The following is a 23727-nucleotide window of genomic DNA, read 5'->3' as shown; positions in this document are numbered from 1 at the left end:
TGTTACCATATCGTATAAACCTAGAAGTTGTGGACTGTAATATATCAACCAGGACGCTATAGTATATCCAATCAATCCTGGTTAAAACAAAGCACGGCTTAACATGATATGTACATTGGCCATTCTGCACTATCTCAGCCTGCCCAAGACATATGATAGCTAAACAAGAGTCTCTCACGCCCAAACTCAATCCCTTTTTGTAAAAATAGAGTTGACGCAGGACAGGCAACCATCTTACTATATTTTATTTTGCCCCAGAACCACAGAGGTATTAAGCCTCCCCCTGCAATACCTTTTGCCTGAGAAGCAGATCTTGGTCTTGCTTGCCATACTGCTGCCCACGCGCTGGAGAGAGAAGGGCTAAAGCAAGGAGCTTCTTTACTCAGCCCAAAGCCATAAACACTAAAAGGCTTTACTTATTAACATAATAAGTGAACTAATTCTAATTCTAATAAGTAAAGAACTAATTCAGTAACAGCTTATAAAAATAGGCATAGGCCTTAATTGTTTGTATATTTTAAAATGTAATCAAATGAGGTTTTGTGATGGTAAATGCCATCTACCCTATGCCTCTTGGTAATAAGGCAGAATATAAGTTGAAATTAATAATAGAATTAAATCCATTCACGGTTTTCTGCTTAAGTATTTATATACTATTTTATTAACTGCAGACACACACTCTGTTCACCACCAACCAAAGACGAGGAGGACAGTAAATCCCATAGGAACCGTATCAAGATTCAGCAAGATCGTAATAGGCTAGAACAATGGGCAGAAACTAGCAAGTTGAATTTCAGCAGAGACAAATGCCAAGACCTCATTTGGGTAGGATAAATCAAAGGCATGCGTATACAAGAGGGAAGGCCACACTAGGTAGAAGTACAAGTGAAAAGAATCTGGGAGGCTTGATGACTTAAAGGCTGGACATCAGCCAACAGTATGTTCAGCTACAAAACAACCAGTGGAATCCTAGGTTGCATCAGCAAAAGTACCTTTAGCACCAAGAACAAGAGAAGTCACAGTCCCCCTCTATCCTGCATCGGTTAATCACACCTAGAATATTGTGCCCAGTTCAGGGCACTGCATCTTAGGAAGGACACTCACTATCAGACTGGAAAGTATCCAGAAGAGAACAAGCAAGATGATAAGGAGCCTGGAAGGTTAAAAGTGGGAGGTTCAGCTGGAAGCTTTGGGTATGTTTAGCTTGGAGAAGAGAAGATTGCAGAGAGACATTATAGCTCTCTCTTTCAGGCATATGAAAGGCTGTCATGGAGAAAATGCGGCTGAATTATTCAGAGTTGTCCCAGGGAACAACTAAATTACATGGAAGCAGAGTCTGACTGGATGTCCAAGAAGAATGTCCTAGTAGTAAATGCTGTTCAACAAACAAATTGAGGGGAGGGGGAGGAGAGGTGCCCTACCTGTCCTAACAGTCAGAAATCACGCTGAGACGAGGAGTAGGTCTCTAGTGTTTATTACTGCTACATAAAACAGAATCCTAACAAACTAAAGAAGCGTGGGAAAAACCCAGACAAACCCTAAAAGTTAAGGCGGGTCTGATCTGTGTCTCTTTGAATGGCTGCTTAATTCCTCAGTACTATGCATGCGTTTTCCCCCCTGGATAGAGGCCCCTTCCAGCTCACCATCAGTACTCATGACACTACCCTTTTATTTAAGCAGAGGCTAGTTGCCATAGTAGTGGGTTCCTTCACTGGCCAAGGGTTGGACCAGATGATCTCAAGAGTCCACTGGAGTTCGGCAGCTAATAAATTCACATAAATAAATAATGGGCCTTCTCCAACCCTTACATTCTCCGGCTCTATGATGATTTCAGATGGTTTGAAACAATACCTAAATTTAAGTGCTCTTATTTTAATTGCAATACATAGGAAGGTTTGAAAATGATTCTTGCAACATTGGGAGAAAGTATGTGGATCATGGAAGATGGAGAAACTGGGACTACAATTCTGTGAACATTTACTTACAATAAACTGTACTGAAAGTTAATGGGTTTGCATTCAAAGTAAACATGTACAATGATCTACTAAACTCTTGGGGACTATTTGTAGAGCAAAGTAATTTATTCTCCCCAAACACCAGATTTCTTTTCTATCATGACTACTTTATCATCTAATTAACATCTGTTTCATTAAGAATAATGAGAATAAAACTTGGTGATTTTGGCTTTTCATGGAAAACAAACAACAGATAAGACTGGAAAGTGAGAAAATAACCATTGTATAAGACTACGGTACTAAACTGTTTCCTGGAACTCCAGGGCTTCATGAGATATATTCAGGGGTTGCACATGACAGTTTCTGTATATTGTATGAAATGTATAATTGTAACATTAATTGTAACATTTTGTTCAAATAAAATGTATTTCATGAAACATATTTATTAATGGGTTCTGCACTGATTTTTCACATTGAGAAGGGTTCCTTGGATATCCAAAGTTTGAAGACAGTGTTTCTCAACCTCAGCAACTTTAAAATGTGTGGACTTCAATTCCCAGAATTCCCCAGCTAGCACTCACTCAGACATAGATCTGAGACCAAAGAATTAATAGCTAGGCTAGGACAACAGCAACCTATGAAACGTCCGGAGCAAGTGGAATTTTACTAGGACATAAGTTAACATTTTCACTTTTCACAGTCTCTCCACTGTACTGCCATTTGATCCTGATGGATACAAACTCACAGTATTTTGCCTATCAACCCTACAAGAAAATCAAACTAAAGCTATATCTGAATTCTGAAAACAAAAGGTTTTTTTTTAGTTCCTTCAACTTTATTGTTCAACTATGCACTCTTTCTGTAGTCAGCATCTGTACAAATAAGTTTCAGCAGATTTCTGTTCTGACTTTATTCCTGTCCTGCAGTTTTTCCATAATTATGGAAAACAAGGCAGCACAACACCAGAATACATTGCAAAGAAATCTCTTTGAATCTTACATTGTCACTGATTTAGGCCTACCAGATCCGGCTTGCAAAACTCCGGAGGCCTGGTAGGTGGCAGAAAAAAAAAATAGTTTTCTGCATCAGGTGTTGCTATCTAACCTTATCTTCTTTAAAGCAAGCAAAAGAGTGAATTCACATGTAACATGAAAGTGTAAAATTGTTAGCTTGATTTTGCTTAACATGTGATCTGAATCCAGCCACTGTAGTTTGTAAACCATGATGTGTGCCTTAATGGGTTCTGTGAATCCAGCCACCATGGCTTATACAATAAACCATGGAAGCCCAACAAATGAACTCAGTAAATATCTATCAAATACTGGCCTGTAAATCTTTGCTGAATGTTGTACAGCTACTCTGCAAATGGAGAGGTAGCTATTTTAATGTTCGTTCCTGAGAATCCACTATTCAGTTTTGATAGCTTGTATTACACAAGTTTGCAACTCTTCGGGGCATTCATGCGCTATTCTTTTGATACAACACTACCTACATTTTCTCTTTCCATTGTATCCATGCAAACATCCTGCACCTTGGAAAACACTTCATTAAAGAGTTCACATGCATAGTGTGGGCTCTGATCTAAAGGTCCTAATTGAAAGCATGGGCTAATATAGAAAGGCGGGTGAGAAATAATTTTGCAACGGAAGTCGATGATACTTCAGTACAAATTCATAGCCTCTAGAAACGTGCCTGCATTTGAGGAAGGTAAGAGAACTGCTTAGAAAAGATCCATTTGAAAGGAGGCTGGGGTGTTTCATGACTCACCAACTGGGGCTGAGAGTTCAGCTGCTGCTGAGGCCGCCTGCTCCCTCCCCTCTGGAAGGATTGCTCTGGCCCCATCGGCGTCCGCCGCCGCCGCCGCCGCCCTGTCAGTTCCCTTTCCTCTTCCTTACACTTTCCGAAACTCAGGGACAGGGTAGAAACTTCACAAAAATTGCCATCTAAAAGAAACTGGATTTGAACCCTCCCCTTTCTTTCTTTCCTTGCATTGCTTTTTGCATTTTCAGATCTCACCGAATGCTGACTCCACTCCGGGCAAGATGAAGTTAGCCTGCATTTTCCTTATTTTCCTTTTTCAGGATTGTTTTCTATTGAGGAGGGTCCTCGCTCAGGGAACAGAGATATCCAACAGAGTAATAGCCTTCCAAGGTAAGGATACGTTTCCATGGTTCTAGTTTCTCCTGTTAGATGCCTGTTTTAATGGACTGAGGGGATGAAGCTGTAAATCGTAATCCAGATGTACCTTTGCCGTACTGATTTTTGATGGTAATGTTTTATTTAAACTTTTCCTTCTGTATGACTTTTACAAACAGAAAACTTAGGTGTAGTATAGCAGGATACGTTCCACCACGGTGTTTAAATGATATCCGTGGTGCAGTTCTTTTGGGAGGGGCAGGGAACTTTCTGTGTCACGCTGTAATGAAAAGGAGAGCTGTATAGAAAGAAAATGGGTTTGCGAGGCATTCCAAAATGCGTGCAATATGCGTGCCTCGCAAGATTTTCTCTTCAACAACCAGCTGAAGAATCACAGCAAGTAACTGTAATGCTACTTTATGCTGAAGATCTATCAGCACAACTGATACGCAAAATAAAGAGCATTAGGTTTATAGAACGAAAAACCAGCTCTTGGGAAATGCCTTGAAAATTAATGCAGAAAAGTGACCAGTTTTCAATTATGGATAGTAAAGTGAAACGGGAAAGGAAAAAAAATGTTTCCATTCTTGTTGGAAATTTTTAACATAGCCAATATCAGAGTAACTACTGCCAGTTTTCATCTCAGAAATCAACTTTTCCTGTATAGGCTTGGAATGTGTGGTTTTTACCTGCTGATTTTGAAGGTTCTGAATTTTGTGATCACATTGTAATAGGCTGTCCATTTATGCAAACATAGTCTCAAGTGCCTAGGGTTTGGCCATGCTGAGGGCAGTCAGCAGATAGAACTCCAATTCTTTCCTCCATTGGTAGGTCTCTGCCCACATTAACATCCGCATAAGTCTAAGGATCATGTCAATTATGTTTGGTGTTAGAGGTGAAGTTACATTCTCTTAATTGTATAAATTCCTTCGGTCACACCCAGTGGGGTTTTCTCTTCTTTCCTTGTGTTTCCAAAGCCCCTCACGTTGTTGCCTGCATACCTGGATGTATTTACTAGTGATTCTTCTACTAGTTCTCTGAGGGTGGAGTGGGGCTAAGAGAACCTGATTTGTCTAGGCCAAGTGACTTCAGGGTAAGAACAAGCCTATATACTACTTTGCTGAGGTTGCAGTCCAAAATAAATTGATTGGTGAGTAAGCCCCAGGGAACAAAGTAGGACTTCGAATGAACCTACAGAGTGTTATTCTATGACTACAAGTTCCTTCTATATATCCTGATGCATTGCAAACTTTCTGAAGAATCTTGTAATATAAACATGTTAATATTTTATTTCTAAATTGCCCATTTCTGAATTTTAACAGATTGCCCGGTGGATTTGTTTTTTGTCCTGGATACCTCTGAGAGCGTTTCCTTAAGGGTAAAGCCTTTTGGTAAAGCCAACGTCGACAAGATCAAAGCATTCACTAATCAATTCATTGATAAATTAAATGACAGGTACTTATAATCAGAGATTTCTTGAACGTGGAAGTCATTTAAAAAAGCATTATTATACTGACTTGGAAAGCTCTTTCTCTTGACCACCCTGCCCTTCTTTCTCTCTCCCTCTCTGTCCCCCACCCCCAACATACACATGCACGCACAGAAGAGATCCTGATTTCCAGAGAGGCCATCTTGAAAATAAAAATGGGCCTACAATGTCTGGACAGCCAGAGGCTGCTGAAGCCTGGATAGAACTACAGAGAAGTTTTTGTGTGGATGTTAATATTTTCAAATGATTGCTAAAGGATCTGACATTTTCCTAAGAATTAGAATAAGGCAGTACTTTTTCTTGCACTCTAATTATCATGTGAGGGTGATAGTATTCCTTTTAAAAATGTTTCTTCTAAAAGTTCCCTAGTCATTAGTTTCCATTTATCTTACAGAGTTTGCTGTTCCCACAGATTCATAAAACACAGAGAGAAACTATTTTTCATATATGACTGGAGCCAATCTTGTTACTTTTTGCTCCCCTGGTGTAGTTCCTTTTCTGAACTGGAGGTTGTGCTGAAAAATGTTCCAGGAAGCTGAATTTTTAAATGTCAGCCTGCAATTAAAAAATGGCAATTGTAGTAGAAATACCACATTCGATATATTTTAAAATAGGATCCTATTTTAAACCAAACCACCCAGAGTCATTTGTCGAGATGGGTGGTGAAGAAATGTGATAAATAAATAAATCCTGTTTTGGATTTGGCCAGATCTTGAGCCCACAAGTCTAACTATTTATTTATTTATTTCTGTCTCTGGGTGGCCCACATAATATTAAAATGCAATACAAACAGCCCATAATAATAAATTATTACTGCTTCATGAGAAGAAGCAGTCTCCCTCCAAAATGTTAAAGACTGCATCTGGACCTTCCAGAAGTTTGTGGACAATTTTGATGCTTTGTTGGGCTGAATAAAGCCCAATGTCATGTTCACCGTTTCAATGTTCCTGGTACATTGTAACATTTCGCATGTCATTTACCTGATACGTGTTTGATCTCGGGAGGGAGGAGGATTCCACTTCGAGGAGTTGTTATCTGTTGGATGCTGGTTTGGAATGTGTTTGGGTTATCTCATGTGTTCAAGGTTACTTTCCCAGGATCAGTGGAAAACGGTTAACAGCACCTGGGAGGGGGGGGGGTTGCTACGATCGGGCGAGGGGAGGGATTACGTTTTGAGCCGAGGGTTTTTAGTTTGTATTTGGTGCGCTTTTATTCATTCTCAGCTTTCTCTGTATTTGCATACTATTCTTCCAATAAATCAGATATCATTAAGTGCCTGCTTGTGAGTCTGACTCTGTTAGGATAGGCAGTCATTACACCCAACCAGTTCTGGGAAGCACCCAGGTAGAGAAACCAGAGGCAAAGATGGTGGTAGATACCCTTCAGATATCCATCTACTCCTCTGGGGGCTGTGGAAGAGACCCAAAGCTTTGGTCAAAGAAGAGGCAGAACATATTATGAGACCATTTTCAGATGATGAAGATCTGAACTATGTTTCTGCTGGGTGAAGGAAACCTCTGAATAGGATCAAGCAACTGAATGACTCTACTACCATCAGTCTGGTTCTGTGCTGCAAAAGCTAGAAAGCACCTCATTTGCTAAGACTACAGAAATCAAGGAAAGTCTTATTTTTCCTCCTCGGGAAGCAGAGGTCACAATACAGAAATCTCAGTGCCACTACAGGGCACCAACCACAATGATTAGATGCTGATAGCACTTGATGGAGCCTTTAGACCTGAAGTAACACACTATTGTGATGACCAATCTCAGCAGACACTCCCTGTATGAACTCAGCTGCAGTGGACAGAATCATGTATGGAATAGCCAGGTGACACTCATGCCTGTGTGTGACTAGCCTTGCAGTGGTGGAAATAAAATTGGCCATTAGCTTGTTCTGTAATTGCTCATGAAGGAGAAGTTATGCTGAAGATGGGGTACATGTTGCCTGTGAACATGACATCATTACCAGTGTCCTACCTCATTGTAGCGCCTCAGAAGCTGAGAAAAGAAGTTCCTTCACTTGCAGACTGCAGCATGGCATAACACCATCTGATTTGGAATGCAGAAGTGAGGCGGTGCCTCCTATGCCCTAAATACATGCCAGTACATCCCTTCCTGTGACATAAGACGATCCAGTTCTATGACTTTGCATCCATATGAAGACTTCTAGCTTCCTGCAAGGATATTCTCCATCCATACTCACTGTCCCTGATGCCTCCCACTTTCTCATTTTTCTCAGATTCCTCTTTACTAGGAAGCGGTTGAACAAGTTATACTCTACCAGAACTAAGGCAAAATACATGTCTAGGAAAAAAGGGGTACATTCTTCCCATTCACCCCCTCCCTCTCTTTTTACAGATACTATCGGTGTGACCGGAATCTAGTGTGGAATGCAGGTGCCTTACATTACAGCGATGAGGTGCAGCTGATCAAGAAACTTACCCGTATGCCCAGTGGGCGAGCAGAGTTGAAGAACAGTGTGTCTGCAGTAGAATCTATTGGGAAAGGCACCTATACCGACTGTGCCATCAAGGCAGGGCTTGAAGAACTACTCATTGGGTAAGTGGGAAGCACAGTTTCTCATTCACCAGCAGGGAGAAGGAAGAAGGTGTGTGGAGGTTCGCCCCGGAAGCAAATTGGTCTTGGAGGGTCAGAGACCTTAGTCATTGCTGCCATCACTGCCTAACCCTAGAGGCCCAGCAGCTATGGTAAACAAGAAACTTGAGAATCCCAGCTATAATCTTGCAAAAACTATAGTTCTGAATGTGAAAGTATTCCTTTTCCTTGTGGTTGTATGGAGAAAAGCTTGGAATACTTCGCTTAGCATTTGTTTTACAAAACTTATTTTTTATCAGTACCAGTCGTCTGTCCCCTTCACTCTTATACACTATAGATATCTACACATGCCATGGAAATGTCTAAAACGTTTGACTCCAGAGGATCCTAAGAGGAAGTCCACTAAAGGATCGTTGGGGGCAGGCCTGGGGCAAGCATAGCCTATACTGAGATCAGCTATTTGAGAGAGGGAAGGGGAGCAACGCAGGAGAGGCAGCCGCTTTGCACATTTCCACAGACCTTTTGCAGGAACTTAAACCAAGTGTTTACAGTAATGTGGTATGTTGCAAGGTGAGCAGCAAGATGCCTCTGCATCTATAATACTCATCCATAGCAGGATGAGAGTCACTTTGCATCATTAAGATGTATGTGAGTGCAACCAATGTGTAAGTAGAAATAATCACATACGGTGGATATTTTCCATCAAATTTGTACTCTCCCAGCAGAATGATGTTTTTATGTGGAAGACCCAGGCAGTCTTTCATGGGGGAAGCAGTTCTTATGTGAGCTTTTATACGTGAGTCAACGAGCGAAATCGACTTTTTCTCTATTAAAAGCAGAATAATATCAATGGGTGAAATGTTTGGTTGAAACATGTTGTATCTCTGCATGTACCTCTTTATCTCTTCACAAATTAAATATTTGTTCTTGGTCTAGCATGTCTTTCTTAGTGATTTGGCTTTCTTTTATTTCAGGGATAGGATTCTATGCCTGAATTGTGCATAATTTAACAAAAAGTTGTCATTTTTCAAAAGTTGTAGAAGTATCAGGTGTGAATAAAACTATTACAGATACTACTATTGAAAATTGAAGGAGAAAACTCCCAGAGATGTAAAATATATCTGTTAATTTAAGACTGGAAATAAATGGCTATCACTCATTAGGTGCCTTTATGCAAACTTGACTTTGTCTCAGGCCCCTATCTGTAATAGTGCTGCATCATACGAAGTGGTTGTACCTGTGAGATTATAATAGAATGAAGCACTGAATCAATACAAAGTATTGCTTTATCTGCATGTACTTTTGCTACTGAGTACTGGAATACCCAAGAGCCTGTTTGGTGTAGTGGTTTAGGCGATGGGCTGGAAACCAGGAGACTGAGAGTTCTAGTCCCACCTTAGGCACAAAGCCAGCTGGCTGATCTTGGGCCAGTCACGCTCTCTCAGCCCTAGGAAGAAGAAGGCAATGGCAAACCACTTCTGAAAAACCTTGCCAAGAAAACTGCAGGGACTGGTTCAGGCAGTCTCTGAGAATTGGACACAATTAAATTGATTAAAAAATAAACTGGAATACCTAGATATCAGCCTTTCCTCATGCTGCAAAATCAAATTAAGAGGGCATTCAGGTAGATTTTTAAATGTGAAGTCTACTATATCTTTTTCAAAGCTACTTAAAAATGTTTCACTTTGAGACTTCAACCTCTGTACTGGGCATCACATGACTTCTTAAGGTTGCATTCTCTGGGACAAGTAAGTTACAGCACATTAGGGATCCACTCTAATACATGAATTGACCCTATGCTTTCCAAACTAGCTCTTCCTTGTCTCCACTGGTACCCTGACTAGTTTTCTGATCTACCACATAGAAGCCCTTTTAGCCTATTCTTAAGGCTCTGCTGATGTATCATCAGATATTATCATGGTTTATTATTAATATTATTATTCAGTTTTAATCCCATTGATTGATTGATTGATCAACTCAAAGGTGGCATATTACAACAGCACAACAGACAAATACTCCAGGGCAACCATGTAGGATTGTGATGTGATGAAGCTGTACACTTATATAATATGGTTTGTTCTTCATTAGCTGGTTTTAATTTTTTTTCAGAGGATCTCATCATAGAGAAAATAAGTACCTTATTGTGGTGACGGATGGACATCCTTTAGAAGGTTACAAAGAGCCCTGTGGGGGACTGGAAGATGCTGCCAATGAAGCAAAACATCAGGGGATCAAAGTGTTCTCTGTTGCTGTATCTCCAGACCATCTGGTATGAAATGTGCACACATGGATGATATTAGAGCAATTGCTGGCAATAAATTGAGGATCCAGGGACAGATCTTTCTTAGGGGATGTGCTTGATCCTATGATTTTGCATATTCTGTGACCAGCAACAGAGGTGGTACCCTTTGCACTAAACCTTGAATGTAATAATCAGAGATGGTGCCTTCTCTGTACAGCATTTCCTAAAAATATGTTGGTTCTAATTTATGCTGGGTGAAAAAAGATAAATACAAATTGTCTGATTTTAAAGGTGCAATAAGCCATATGCCTAATTATGCCAGGTTAGATATAATACACGTGCTAAAATGAATACAGCCTTGTGTAATCTTTAAAAAGAATCATTGACAATTCCTATTAAATGGCTGCTCAGATATTTCAGTGTCTAGCAAATCTTCACAAGAAAATAGTTGATAGTTGTGGGTCAATCATTGATAAAATCTTTGCATGTCAACTGACATGTGTACTTCATTTGGCAGAGAGGAGCAGTAATACAGAAAATTGCAGAAAACATGTAAAGGCCTATATATGTATGTGAAGAAATCTTTGCAGGTGTTACAGTGAGTGCACATATGTTAGGGACTAAAGGCAGCTGCCAAAGTTCCCCTCTTCTCCTGCAGGAGGAGGTCAGTCTGTTTCCTGGCACGTTACATAGGTAACCACATCAACATGGATGAGCAGGATTGTATTTGGATCTTCATGTGAAGATTGCAGTAACAACAGTTAGTGCAGCAATTAGATGAAGCTCACTGCTGAATTCACAAAAAGCTAACATTGGAGTGAAAACAAAGTTGTGATTTGTGTTTATTTCATCCTAGGAATCCAGATTAAATGTGATTGCTACAGACCATGAATATCGTCGCAATTTCACAGCAACTGAACCACAAAGGGATATTCCTAGAACAATTGACACCATCATTGAAATGATTGTGAGTCTTTCTTTTCTATTTACTAGATCTGCTTGAAAGGAAGACAAGTCTTTTCCCTAAATAATTTGCTAAGAATACAGTACTGGAGACTCAAGTAGATAAGTTTTCTTCTGCCTAATTTTGTTTTTCTGTGGCAATAATTTTAAATTTAGAGACATTTTCCTGTTGGATAAATATATCATACATTGGATAGGTTATCTTGATTATTTCTGCTCATTTGCTTCCTTATTCTTTCTTTCAGAAAAATAATGTGGAACATGTGGTAAGTTTTTTCAGTGCCTTTTTGCTCATTCAGGAATCATTTCTATCTTTGTGAATAGGGCTTGTATAGTGTTCCACTGAAAAACATTCCTTTTGCTGCTGGGTCACTCTGATCCAGCTTCAACCTTCTGCAGCAGTAGGCTGGCCCCAAAATGGAGGCTGCAGCATGAGGACTTGTACCCAGTAACTCAAAAGGGGGCATCCTGGAGCTGAGGCCTAGGGGCTGAGTGGGTGATCCTCTCATTTGCCTCCTGCTCTAAAGTGTCCGATTCAGCTTGGGGCTTGGCCCAATCTGATGCATTCTCCTTTTTAAGTGGTTGTCACAGGTGATCAAATGTTTTCATCCTAAAGCAGAGAGCAATGGGAACATAGTTGGGCTTCTTGGGGCTACCTTTCCCTCTTTCCTTAGCATGCTGGAGACCTGTGAATTGAGATTCAATATGTCAGACAATTTCTGAAGGGAAAAGACTGGAGCAAGTAGCAAGACAGACATTTTGGTGCGGTTATCATGCCATTTTCTGTGTTTGTTCACTAAAATAAGTCCACACAATGACATTATTCTTATAACTGAGTTTGTTTTTAATTTATCACATTTTTAGGCATATCTAAGCAACATAACTTTGTGGGGGGTTTCTTAATGGCCTATTCAATGGACAGCAAATTAATCTAGAAACTTCAACCAATTGCCTTACGTCACGTGGCACAGCCTCAGTCCCCACTAAAACTGACCAAGCATTGTGTGGGAAATCACTTCCCAATTATTCTAGCTTGTTACAAATGAAGGCATGAATTGCTTTTATGAACATACTCATTCTGTAAAAGTGTGAACTGTGGTATCTCTTGCTTAACTTTTAATGGTGTCCTTTTTTCTGCCAACAGTGCTGTTCCTACGAATGCCAGGTGAGTGTTGTTATCCTGACTGCCCAGCGGTATATGAAACCTTGCCTTTTGCACTCTTCTGTTCTAATCCCAATTTTTGTTGTTATTTCTTAGCCTCCTCGAGGACCCCCAGGACTAATTGGGGACCCAGGAGATGAGGTTTGTATTTGTAAGGCTACATTTAGATTGACTAAATTGTATTGTATTATCAATTTTCTAAGGCTACATTTAGATTGACTGCCAAGTATCTGGCAGGAATTACTGTCACCTGGGAAGTATTCAGACAATGGAGGGCAGTGATTTATAGGAGCAAGAAGATCAGACATTTGCCAGCTGTTCCCAGCCGTCCTACCATGGTTTCATGTCAGCAGCCCTTTGATTCTTTTTATTGCTGATGGTGAAACCCAGGTTAAGACAGCTGATAATTGTTGCCATTCAGGATTTAATTTTGAATGTATGAGCCAGCCTGATATAACCTGGCTGGTGTACAGTTAAACTGTCCCAGCTGTGCCCATTGGGGTCCTCAGTTCAGTTGCTAGATTTGGGGAGAAGGGGGTAGTATGGTTTATCTGGACACCATCTCAGCCATGCAGGATTCTGTAGCTGGGCCCTGCTCTGCCACCTAACAGTTTTCCTGATTCAGTGAGAGCGAGGATGTTCCACTCTCCCAGTTTGATTGTCCTGGAATATTTCTACAGAAAGGCGAAGGTTTTGCAGATGCTGCAGCTCAGAGTTCTATGACCCCATTGCTGCAATGGGATTGTTTCAAATATATCTGGATATAGGCTTAAATTGGTGCTCTGTCCGCCCACTTTGTAAGATGTTTGATATATAGTTGGGATAAATACAGTGCAATTCCTCTGTCATGGATGGATCACAGTATTTATTCATTACTTTGCCCACCTTCAGGAGCCTAAGAGGTGCTAAATTGGAGCATTCTCTTAAGTTTTCCCCATTACAAAAGCCCTGTAAGATATTCTGCCCCATATTGGAGTTAAGTCAAGGCAGGTCTGAATGATTTTATGAATAAAATACATTATAAATTGGTCAGTGAACTACTGACTTCAGCTCCTTCTGTTCAGCATCCTGATGGAGCACTGTGGAAAAATAATCCTGACCTATTATGTGTGGATGCAATGGAGGTGGAGGATGACAACAAAGGCATTTTTGTTACCTCTGGTCTCATGGAATATTGCTTCAAATATGCTTTCTGAGTCACCTCAAGACTTTCTTTTCCATTTGCCTTAAGTTGTCATCCTCATGGTTATATCACCCTCAGCTCTTCATTAAACCAAGGAGTCAACTTGGAAGACTAGAAGAAGTCTGGGATATTTCAATGCCAGCCTCAAGAGCACCATAGCTAGCTTAGAACAAGAGGCAGCTAGACAGTGGCATCCCTACTTGGCTGTAGCTACATGCACTCAAAATTGTGGTCATGAAGTTCTTAAATACTATTACCAATCTATCTCCCCACCCTCCAAATTATTCTGTGGCACTGTTGAGAGCTAAGAGAGGTTAATTCCTGTCTCTTCCCTCAGCCAGATCTCTACGATCTGAGCCAGACCAACATTTTCATTCAAAATTTTATTTAAGAGATGCCTTATGAGCAAATGGCCTTGCACTTTGACTTGTTTGGTTAGATTGCAACCTGAAAAGAAGTGAAGCCAGCTGATCCTCCTTTCCCTGGAATGGCTAGCTTGATGCCTTCTACAGGGTGCCCTTCTGTCAGTAATAGTCCTTCATTCCAAGCCTTTTCCTGTCCATCCCCCTATTGACACAGACCTCAGCAGCCATACAGTACTCACTTCCACTGTTCTTTGAGCACAGACACAGCCATGCAGACCTTTCCATAACAGAACAGAGGGGGTCCTTTCCTTAAAGGCTTTTTGGTTGCCATTTCTAGTTTCTTCTTGTTTCTGGACCTGTTAATTCATATGTATAGAGCATCTTCTTGGGAAAAAAATACTTTCTCATTTTGTAGAGTTTTGTTAGTCTTTTGTAACTATTTCATGTTAGCTACTTTAGAAACTTTTGTAAGGGACGCGGTGGCGCTTCAGGTTAAACCGCTGAGCTGCTGAGCTTGCCAATCAGAAGGTCGGCGGTTCGAATCCGCGTGACGGGGTGAGCTCCCGTTGCTAGTCCCAGCTCCTGCCAACCTAGCAGTTCGAAAACATGCAAATGTGAGTAGGTTAATAGGTACCGCTTCAGCGGGCAGGTAACGGCGTTCCGTGTAGTCATGCCGGCCACATGACCGCGGAAGTGTCTACAGACAAATGCTGGCTCTTCGGCTTTGAAACGGAGATGAGCACTGCCCCCTAGAGTCGGACACGACTGGACTTAATGTCAAAGGAAACCTTTACCTTTACCTTACTTTAGAAACATTAAGTGGAAAGGTTTCACTAATGCTAGATATATTGCAGTATTGGGCATTTGCCCAACACTAATATCCTTTGGATAATGGCAAAAATATTCATAACATGACTCTTTTTCTTCAGTTCTTTTCAAAAACTAAGTTGCATTTACTTTAATTGAAATGTAAAATTAAATAAAAACTGGAAACAGAATCTAATGCTTACTGTTCCAGGGAGAAAGGGGGAGACCTGGCTTGCCAGGAGAAAAAGGAGAAGCTGGAGATCCCGTAAGTAGAAAATACATTTGACCTTGGATGGAAGATACTCAAGTGAAGCAAAATCTTACATAACACTGAATTATTTTAATGCATATTCTAAGTAAATATGGGGTACTTTTCTTTTAGTCAGAGGGCTACATTCCTCCTAAGGAACATTGGGTTTCTGTGCCAGAAGTGTATGGGATCACAGCCCAAAGTGGGCAGGAGCAGACCCTTCTCTCCCCGCCACCCCCACAGATACCTTGAAGGAGCATCTCCCCAGTAAACTGGTCTCCCTTCTCCCTTTCCTGGCAGGAGAGGCAAGGGTGAACAGAGACTTGGGAACCATGGCTTCAGGGCTGCTCACAAAGGAACGAGCTCTGGAAGAGGAGCCCTGGTGGACTAGATGGAGAGCTGTCCAGCCAGTGGGCCAGAGGTGGTTCTGTGAGGGCATCCTTGAATTTCCTAGAAAGAGACCAGTTACTGTTTTTAGTTTTGTATATCAGTCAGTTACAATCATCTTACCTCTATATGCTTTAGCAGTGATGAAATAAAGTGACTAGACTAAAAATGCAGGATCCTTGATTTTTGTTTTTCTGTTTCTGATGGCCACAGATTATAGTCTTCCACATTAATGATAATTAAGCACAGTGAGGGTGCATTGTAACATTCATCTGAGTCTCACTGACTTGATTAGATGCAGATTTTAATGCAAAGAAATTGTGCATCTAGAAACAAGGGATTTTGTGTGATGGATGGAATATAAGCAGAGCTGGTTTAGAGCCACAGGGGCTGCCACTGTGACATGAACCTGTGCCACGTTTTTAATTTTTTTTCTGCTAGTGGCTAATTTATTTTTATATGTTTATAGTTTTGGCTCTTTTTCTTTTTTGTCTGCCAAAAAGTTTTTGCCCATCAGATCAGTTGGTTATGTCTGATTCATTTCTTTCTAAGTCTCTCTAGCCCTTTACACACTCTGTTATTTTCCATATATGAAGAACTGTGAGATACGTTAATCAGTTTTGCAGGCACACCATCTGCACGCTGCCCCTCCTGAAACTGCAGATTGCCAATGAAGTTTCAGGAGGGGTGGGATTCAGCCTCTTTCAGAAGAGCCACCCATTCCTTCTGTTTAGGCATCTCATGCTTGCTTCCGAAATCATCACATTTGATATTAGGTCCAGTGTTTGGTTGAATTTAATGCCCAACTGTAATATAATAGAACTATAGTCTTCAGGGGGACACCTCTGTGGTCTTCAAGGTGGATACTTGGGTCAGGAGAAATCACATCTTTTATTTTTATATATACACACACACACACACACACACACACACACACTAATAAACACTAATGCATTTGTCAGTGAAGTGTTTATTTTCACTGGCAGAAAGTCTTAGTTTGAAATTCTGGAGGCCCTGAGCTAGGGTGAAATTCCACTGAATTCAAAAGAACTTATTTCTGAATAGACATATGTAAGATTGCATTAGAAACAAGGTTGGATCCAGCCACGAGTCCCTTCTACATATGAATATGTCTGAATCCAACTCTGTATCAATCTGTTAAGATATATACACAAATATACCGTCATATGTGTGTATGGAAAGCAAGGATGGGTTTCAATTCAAAGGACTTAAAGGTTTTAAACATATTGTATACAACTGTCAAAATCCCGACAAACAGAAAACTCTGGATGATATTCTTTTCCTTACAATCTTGAGAGAATTTTCCAAGCAAGAACTTGATCTGACTGCAGTGGGATTTACTGCTTTGAATGTTATTCTTTACTCCAGGGAAAGCCAGGTGACACAGGACCTATTGGCTACCAGGGAATGAAGGCAAGTAGAAGTTCCTTTATTATTTATTTATCAATTTTTTTCCTTATAATTTCATTTATAATACATCTGACTTTTTTTCTCCTTCTCATTTTTAGGGAGAAAAGGGTGGCCGAGGGGACAAGGTGAGTTGTGTCAATTAACAGTGCAGCAAAAGCAAAGGAATCTGTGTTGAATTATTGGAAAATCTCCAAAATTCATGGTCAAGATATGCCATTATTAGGGCCAGTTAAAATGTCATAAGATTTTGGCCTTGATCTAGATCAGTGTTTCTCAATCTTGGCAACTTTTAGAATTCTGGGAGTTGAAGTCCACACATCTTGAAGTTGCCAAGGTTGAGAAACACTGATCTAGATAGATGTTGTAAACCAAAGAAAGAGGGGATGGGGAAGAGAAGCTGGCTTGTGGTTGAAGCTGCAAAGTCTGAATACTCTTAGAATCTTAACTCATTTCCTATCATTTTAAACCACAGTTTGTTAAATAAATCACAAGGGACTGGGCTCACATATCAAGCCAAAAACAAATCAACAGCATTACGATTTAATATGTCATGTGAATCTGGTCTATAACTGCAAGTATCTCAAAATCACGTAGCCCCTCCCTGCTGCTGACTCGCTTCGTGGAATCTACTGTAACACGCCAATAGTTTCCCATCAGCCTGCCTGCTCTGTAGCACCTCAGGAAGTTTCTCCTGATGTTTAGTTAAGGCCTTCCTTCTTCCTGAGATCCAGTTTCTTTGGAGCAAATAAAATACATGTGTCCTATGATCAGTTTGAAACTCAGATATGTTAAAATTGCCTCTTAACTGTCTCTTCTCCAGGGGGAGAAAAGGATATAAATGATTTAAATTAATTAGGTTCTACTTGGAATTGTTGGGATTTGAGATTCCCACTAGAACTGCTGGACGGAGAAACAAACCTTGGCTACTATTTTGCCCGTTTATCTTGCTCCTCATGGGGAGGGTAGTGCTGCCTAGTCTGACCACTGGAAAGTTAGGCAGCCAATTTTCTTTGCCCTTTGCCAGAGCAAGGATAGGGAAATGATGGTTCAGATAAGATTTAGGGTATTCTGCAAAATTGCATATATGCTTTTTTAGATGAAAAGCCTGGTCCTCTTCAATTAAAAAGGACATACAGTTTGTCCCTAGGATAGAGTCACTTTTATAGTGAGATAGGCGGTGTATTTATTAAATAAATAAATAAATAAATATTGTGTTAGGGCTTGATGCAGCTACTGTATTTTGCTAGCATCAGCGTCCAGAGTTTATCTAGACCATCACATATAACAAGTTAAATTCCATAGTGGGGTATAAAAGGAGAACAAGAAACACAATCAATACCCCTTCCCCGGCCCTTTTCTCTTGACCCCCAATGAGCAGTTGTACATCATTCTAAATCTTCTCCTCTCATCTACAGGGCTCAAGAGGTGCCAAAGGAGGCAAGGTATGTCTTTAGGTTTCGTTTGGGGGAGGACACCAATAACTTTTTGAGAGCTAGTTGAAATATTTGTTATACATGTGGCGTTTTTTTTTTCTGTTCTAGGGAGAGAAGGGCAAGCGTGGCATTGATGGCGTTGATGGCAGGAAGGTATGGTTGATATTTGCATGCAAAGGGTACAGTCTCCCTCCTTATGCCTTAAAAAAAGCTGCATTGAAATAGTTGCAATTGGACCTAAAATACTGGTTTAAGAAAGTGAATTCAGGCATAGCAATACTCCAGTGCTCTGATGACTCAGAATAACCTGATATAATAGAATGAGTGAGAATTCACTTAAGTCTCATATAACCTGTATTGGCTAAAACTTTTTCAGAAGGAACTAAGTGAGGAGAAACTTCACTACATACTAAAGGCGATTCCTTCTGCTATCCTTATAGAGATAACCTTGCAGAAGCTTTATTTAAGAATTCTCTTCCTCTAACTGCTATCTCTAATAAGAAAGGAAAAAGGAAATAATTCCAAAGGATCCATAGTAATTCATGTGAATAATTTTCTTTCTTCACAGGGTGAACAAGGATATCATGGGCTACCAGGATGCAAAGGATCTCCTGGGTTTGATGTACGTTGATGCAACAGATTACATGTCTATCCATTCTGGCTGCTGGCAAGTAACCTCAGAGTGCAGTGATGGAAGCAGATCTGTAAATATAGGTAGTCACGAAGTGCAGAATCTCAAAGATGGAAGAAAAAGTATAGTGTAGAGATAGGCAGAAAACAGTATGGAGAAATTCAGCCCAATTCTGATGGGGATTATTGTAACATACCAAAATATATAACACATTGTCATTAGTTACCTAAACTGATCACTGCTTGATTTCCATCAGGGCTTACAAGGACCTCCTGGACAAAAAGGGGATTCTGGTTCTTATGGACCCAACGGGATAAAGGTTAGCCAAAATTCATTGTTTTCTTGTTATGACTTGGATACTGTACTTTTTGTGATGTCTAGGTATCAATGCCATGATAAATTTTGATACTAGTTGAATATGGCATTGCATTATTCTTACAGTACAAGGTTAGAGGAGCAGCCAAAGGGGATCCAACATTTAAAACCATTGTTTTTAATAGGTTTTTGTTCACTAAATGGTTGCCTAAAATGATCCGTTTATTGTCCATGGCACAAACATCAGAACTGTTTTCAACAGTCAAGGTAATTGTATTACAATCATTTATGGTGCATCCATTTATGATGCATAGACACTACCAGCAACACAGGGACATTTCAGTTACCACAACAGTCCGAGGGTAACTTTAAACAATTATACTTCGTCTGTTTCACTAAAGTTTCCCATTTTCCCCTTTGGAGGATAGTCTTATACTGTAATTTGGTAAATGTCACTGTTTATCTGTTTTTCTTCAGAACAGATGTCCCAAAACAAAAGATTTAAAATGACATAAAATATCATGAATACATATTATAGGTCAACTGAAAAATACCTAAATATAAATATTGGCCCACTGGTTGCATGTCAGTATGTTGACATACATACATACTATACATACAAGAACTAACCAAGCTTTAGAACTATCAATGGGTTAAGTGCTTCATTCACACTCCAGTTGATCTTTTCCCTTAAAAAGATTTTTTTTCCCTCTGACTGCATTTATGTTAGTTCTTCTGGGTATTCACAGATTCTGTCTGTTACCAAGTACAATGAATTTACAAGGTATGATACTATCTTTTTTTTTACAAGAATTTTATTAAGTTTAAGCAAAGATAAAAGCTACAGAAAAACAAAAAACTACGAAGAAAAAACTAAAAAAGTGTGTAAACACAAAAGAAAAATGTTTGAAAGTTACAAAAAGAGGTGACTTCTGACTTTTAACAGCAAGGATATAGAAAAATTTCCATAATCAATCCCTTACTCTATATTAAACCAAAATCACATTATTTCCATAAATCATCCCATTGGCACATTGTAAAAAATCACTAAATGCAGTTACCCCTTCCCCTTATATTAAAAGGAAAAAAAAGGTTTATATAAACCTCCTAATCAACTTCCTCCCCAAACATAACATTTATTTATTTATTTCCTACTACTATTCTATACATTCCTGTCTACTATAATAAAGATCGAACTAAAAAACATATAAATTGTCTGTCATTGTACTTAATAATACAACAATTTTAATAATCACATTAAACCCAAAACTAGACATTTATTATTTTTTATTATACCTTAATAATCTTAATCCAAATTGTTAAAGATAAATGAAATCAGCCAAACCCTGAAAGCAATCCAGATAAATATTCTTAAACCCTTATCCCACTTCAAAATAAACCAGAGTATTTACATGTCCCCACAATGCGCAAAGAGATTTTTTCTTTAAAAAACCAAACACCCCAACTGCCCACCTCGAAAACTCCAACTTCTCTTCAGGAGACCTCCCATACATAATAACCCCTTCTTTTCCATGGCGTTCACCTGTGGCTTGCAACTCAGTCTCTCCCTTAAATTTCTCCAACTCGACTGTTCAATCTTCATCCAGTATTTCAACAGAAGCCCCGATCTCACTTTTACAAGAGACATTTCTGCTGCTGTTAAATTCCTCAGTTTCATCTACAACATCCCCAACCCCATGACACATTTTAGACCTCATATTTTCCATAATGTCCTGAATGTCTTGCATAAAAGCTTTGTTAGGAATCAGAAAAAATCTGTTTAAACTCTTGGTGGAAGTCAGAGAAAATCTGTTTAAAATCCTCCATGTCTCAAGCAGTAGATTATGGTGCCCCCTAGGAGCTTAACCAGCAAAAGTCAAAGATATGAAAGAATTCCAGAATGTGTTTACATAAGTGAAAGTGAGATATGCAGACAATTCCTCAGGGAAAGTAGAAACAGAAAACTGAAGGTTCAAAACAGCCAATTCAACGTATAGGAAAATGCGTCTTCAAATTTAGTATAAATGCATTAGGAAAGAAGACAATTATGCTCTTTTAAACCCAGGTTTCATTTTGTGTGGAAAGTGTTCTGTAAAAGTGAAATAATTGAAGAGGAGGGGAAGCCAAATCAGCAACTTAAGTCATCCCCAATAAGTAATATTAGATCACAAAGTTGTTCTTAGCAACACTGTTTTTATAGCAGAAATGTGGGGAAAAGACATGGCACTGAAGAGATTGTCCTATATATGGAAAAATTAAAAGCATAAGAGGATTTTTAAAATATAAAAATGATCTGTATTTGAAAGAATAGGAAATTCTTTCTGGATTTTCTGGAAGGTCCTGAAGACATGGTTTTGTCAGCGGGCCTAGGGATCCCGGGTTGCTTCGTAGCTGATCAAGTGGTTAATCTGAATGTGTTTTTTGCCGCCATGGGATGTATGTTTTGTTTTTATGGATTTTAATTCTGTAAGCCGCCTGGAGTCACCGTGTGTGAGTTGGGCGGCCATATAAATTTGTATAATAAATAAATTAAATAAATAAATTCTACTTTTATGTTTCACGTTTGGGCTGGCATGCATGGCCTTTCACAGTGATGCTAAAGCCATGGACTCCTCTATTTTGACCTCAGGTGATTCTCATTTCCACCAGGGAAAGGGGAGCAATGATAAAATACAGCTTATATGTAATGTAATTAGAATGTTGGAATGGAGACTGCTTGTTTCCTACCTAAACCTGTTTTGTCATATTTGGTCTTTACTTCAAGGGAGACCCTGGGCCCAAAGGAAATCCAGGCCCACAAGGAAAAGTTGGGTCTTCTGGAGAAAAGGTACGGCTGTTTTTGTGAGTTGGTAGCATTGTTTTGACCTTCCCCTTTTATCACTGCTGTTCATTGCCTGGAGGAGAGTTGCTGACTACACCCACTGTTTTTCCCCACTGCCCTTCATCACGCCTCAGACAGGGACAGCCGGAGGTGGATCACAAGCAGAATAGGATTGCCCCCTCCCCAACATACACCACCAGGTTAATGGAGAATGCAGAAGTTAAATCACGGCCACATGATGTCTCGCTTAATGGCCAAAGAAGAAGTGAGGTTGTAAGTCCACTGCAATCATGTGATGTTTCACTTAGCAACTGCGGTGCTTAATGATGGAGTTTCCAGCCCAAATTGTGGTCACTAAGCAAGGACTACCTGTATCTCCCCTATAAAGTTGAAATAACAGGTGTGTTTCCTTCATCATAGAAGTAATGTTTGGAATAATCACAGTTTTCTTTTTAGAAAAACCTATTATTCACACTTTGGCCACTTCCACTTCTTCTTCTCCCAAACCATCAGAAACAGTTTCAAATTGTCATGTGATCATAACCCAATTTCAAAACACTGGGAACAAGGAGCAAAAAACATCAAACCATTACTGCTCCCACCAAACTGCAGGAAGTTCTGGAGTAAAGGGAAAAGCTCTTTATCCCCATGTCATAGATAAGTAAAATAAATTGCTATTCCATATACCCCCAACAATCCATGTCCTTAATTCATGTTTGTCTAGTTGCGTTAAAAAAAAACACTTTGAAGCTGCTAAGCCATCATTTCCCATCAAGGACCTGTTAGGGCAACCAAAACTCAGGAACCAGCATTTGGGGATGAGACTAGAGATCCCTCTAATGGGGACATGGACTGCCAACCAGCTGCAAAGAGTCACCACGTTCCATAATATTACCAATTAAAATGTTAGTTTTGCTGCAGTTTCAGCTGTACTGCAGCCAAGCCAAACTTGAATCATCTCAGCTCCCCAATGCAGTTGATGTCATGGGATCAGAGAGATTCAGAATTCCTTTTAAACTGGCAGAGAATCTTTGTATAAAGATGTCATTTGTCTATGAAAGGCAAGCTAGTAGATTTTGATTTTGAAGGGCAATAATAACAATGAGGGAAATCTTGCTCTGACATCTCTATCCATTTCAGTTTAGATTACTTATGTGATTCACAGCTGCTGTATGAATACTCAAAAACACATTTTAAAATTAGTTATTTTTTCATGTCTTTTAGGGTCTGCCTGGAGATGCGGGAGCCAAAGGTGAAAAAGGAGAATGGGGAGATGAGGTACATGTTCAAAGATTTTATGGGCCTGAAGAAGCAGGTTTAAGTACATGACAATCCATTCCACTGTCTCTCTCTTTCTCTTGTAGGGAAGTCCTGGCCCTGATGGTCGCCCTGGACAGAAGGTAAGGCTACTGTTTTCAGTGATGTTTTCTATAGCTGGCAGCAAAATTGGGAACCAAGAAACTGGCCTTCATTACACCTCTGAGCTGAAATTCAGTGGATTGATTCAAAGCTGTTCTTCTTTTATTTACATGGAATGGAATACAACCATAGCAAAGAGCTAAGTGTAAGCAAAGTGAAGCCCATGAAAAGGTCTAGGAACT

At 39.8% G+C, this 23727-nt stretch overlaps 1 protein-coding gene across 1 annotated transcript in view; it reads left to right on the top strand.

Moving 5' to 3' along the window:
* Nucleotides 1-3738: 3738 nt before the first annotated feature.
* The window catches only part of COL6A1 (collagen type VI alpha 1 chain), a 51128-nt gene continuing 31139 nt past the window's right edge, over nucleotides 3739-23727 (top strand). Inside the window, exons 1-18 of the mRNA XM_063317832.1 lie at nucleotides 3739-4106; nucleotides 5414-5546; nucleotides 7939-8139; nucleotides 10246-10405; nucleotides 11235-11345; nucleotides 11587-11607; nucleotides 12486-12506; nucleotides 12600-12644; nucleotides 15070-15123; nucleotides 16885-16929; nucleotides 17025-17051; nucleotides 18342-18368; nucleotides 18468-18512; nucleotides 18928-18981; nucleotides 19247-19309; nucleotides 22070-22132; nucleotides 23351-23404; nucleotides 23491-23526. Of these exons, the coding sequence (XP_063173902.1) occupies nucleotides 3998-4106; nucleotides 5414-5546; nucleotides 7939-8139; nucleotides 10246-10405; nucleotides 11235-11345; nucleotides 11587-11607; nucleotides 12486-12506; nucleotides 12600-12644; nucleotides 15070-15123; nucleotides 16885-16929; nucleotides 17025-17051; nucleotides 18342-18368; nucleotides 18468-18512; nucleotides 18928-18981; nucleotides 19247-19309; nucleotides 22070-22132; nucleotides 23351-23404; nucleotides 23491-23526 (1269 nt within the window). The 5' untranslated portion in view covers nucleotides 3739-3997. The remainder of the gene's footprint in view (nucleotides 4107-5413; nucleotides 5547-7938; nucleotides 8140-10245; nucleotides 10406-11234; nucleotides 11346-11586; nucleotides 11608-12485; nucleotides 12507-12599; nucleotides 12645-15069; nucleotides 15124-16884; nucleotides 16930-17024; nucleotides 17052-18341; nucleotides 18369-18467; nucleotides 18513-18927; nucleotides 18982-19246; nucleotides 19310-22069; nucleotides 22133-23350; nucleotides 23405-23490; nucleotides 23527-23727) is intronic.

This window comes from Candoia aspera, chromosome 1 (assembly GCF_035149785.1).
Source record: "Candoia aspera isolate rCanAsp1 chromosome 1, rCanAsp1.hap2, whole genome shotgun sequence".
In the NCBI taxonomy this organism is placed as follows: domain Eukaryota; kingdom Metazoa; phylum Chordata; class Lepidosauria; order Squamata; family Boidae; genus Candoia; species Candoia aspera.
Note: the sequence above shows the minus strand (reverse complement) of the source record. Positions and strands in the feature narration are given on the sequence as shown.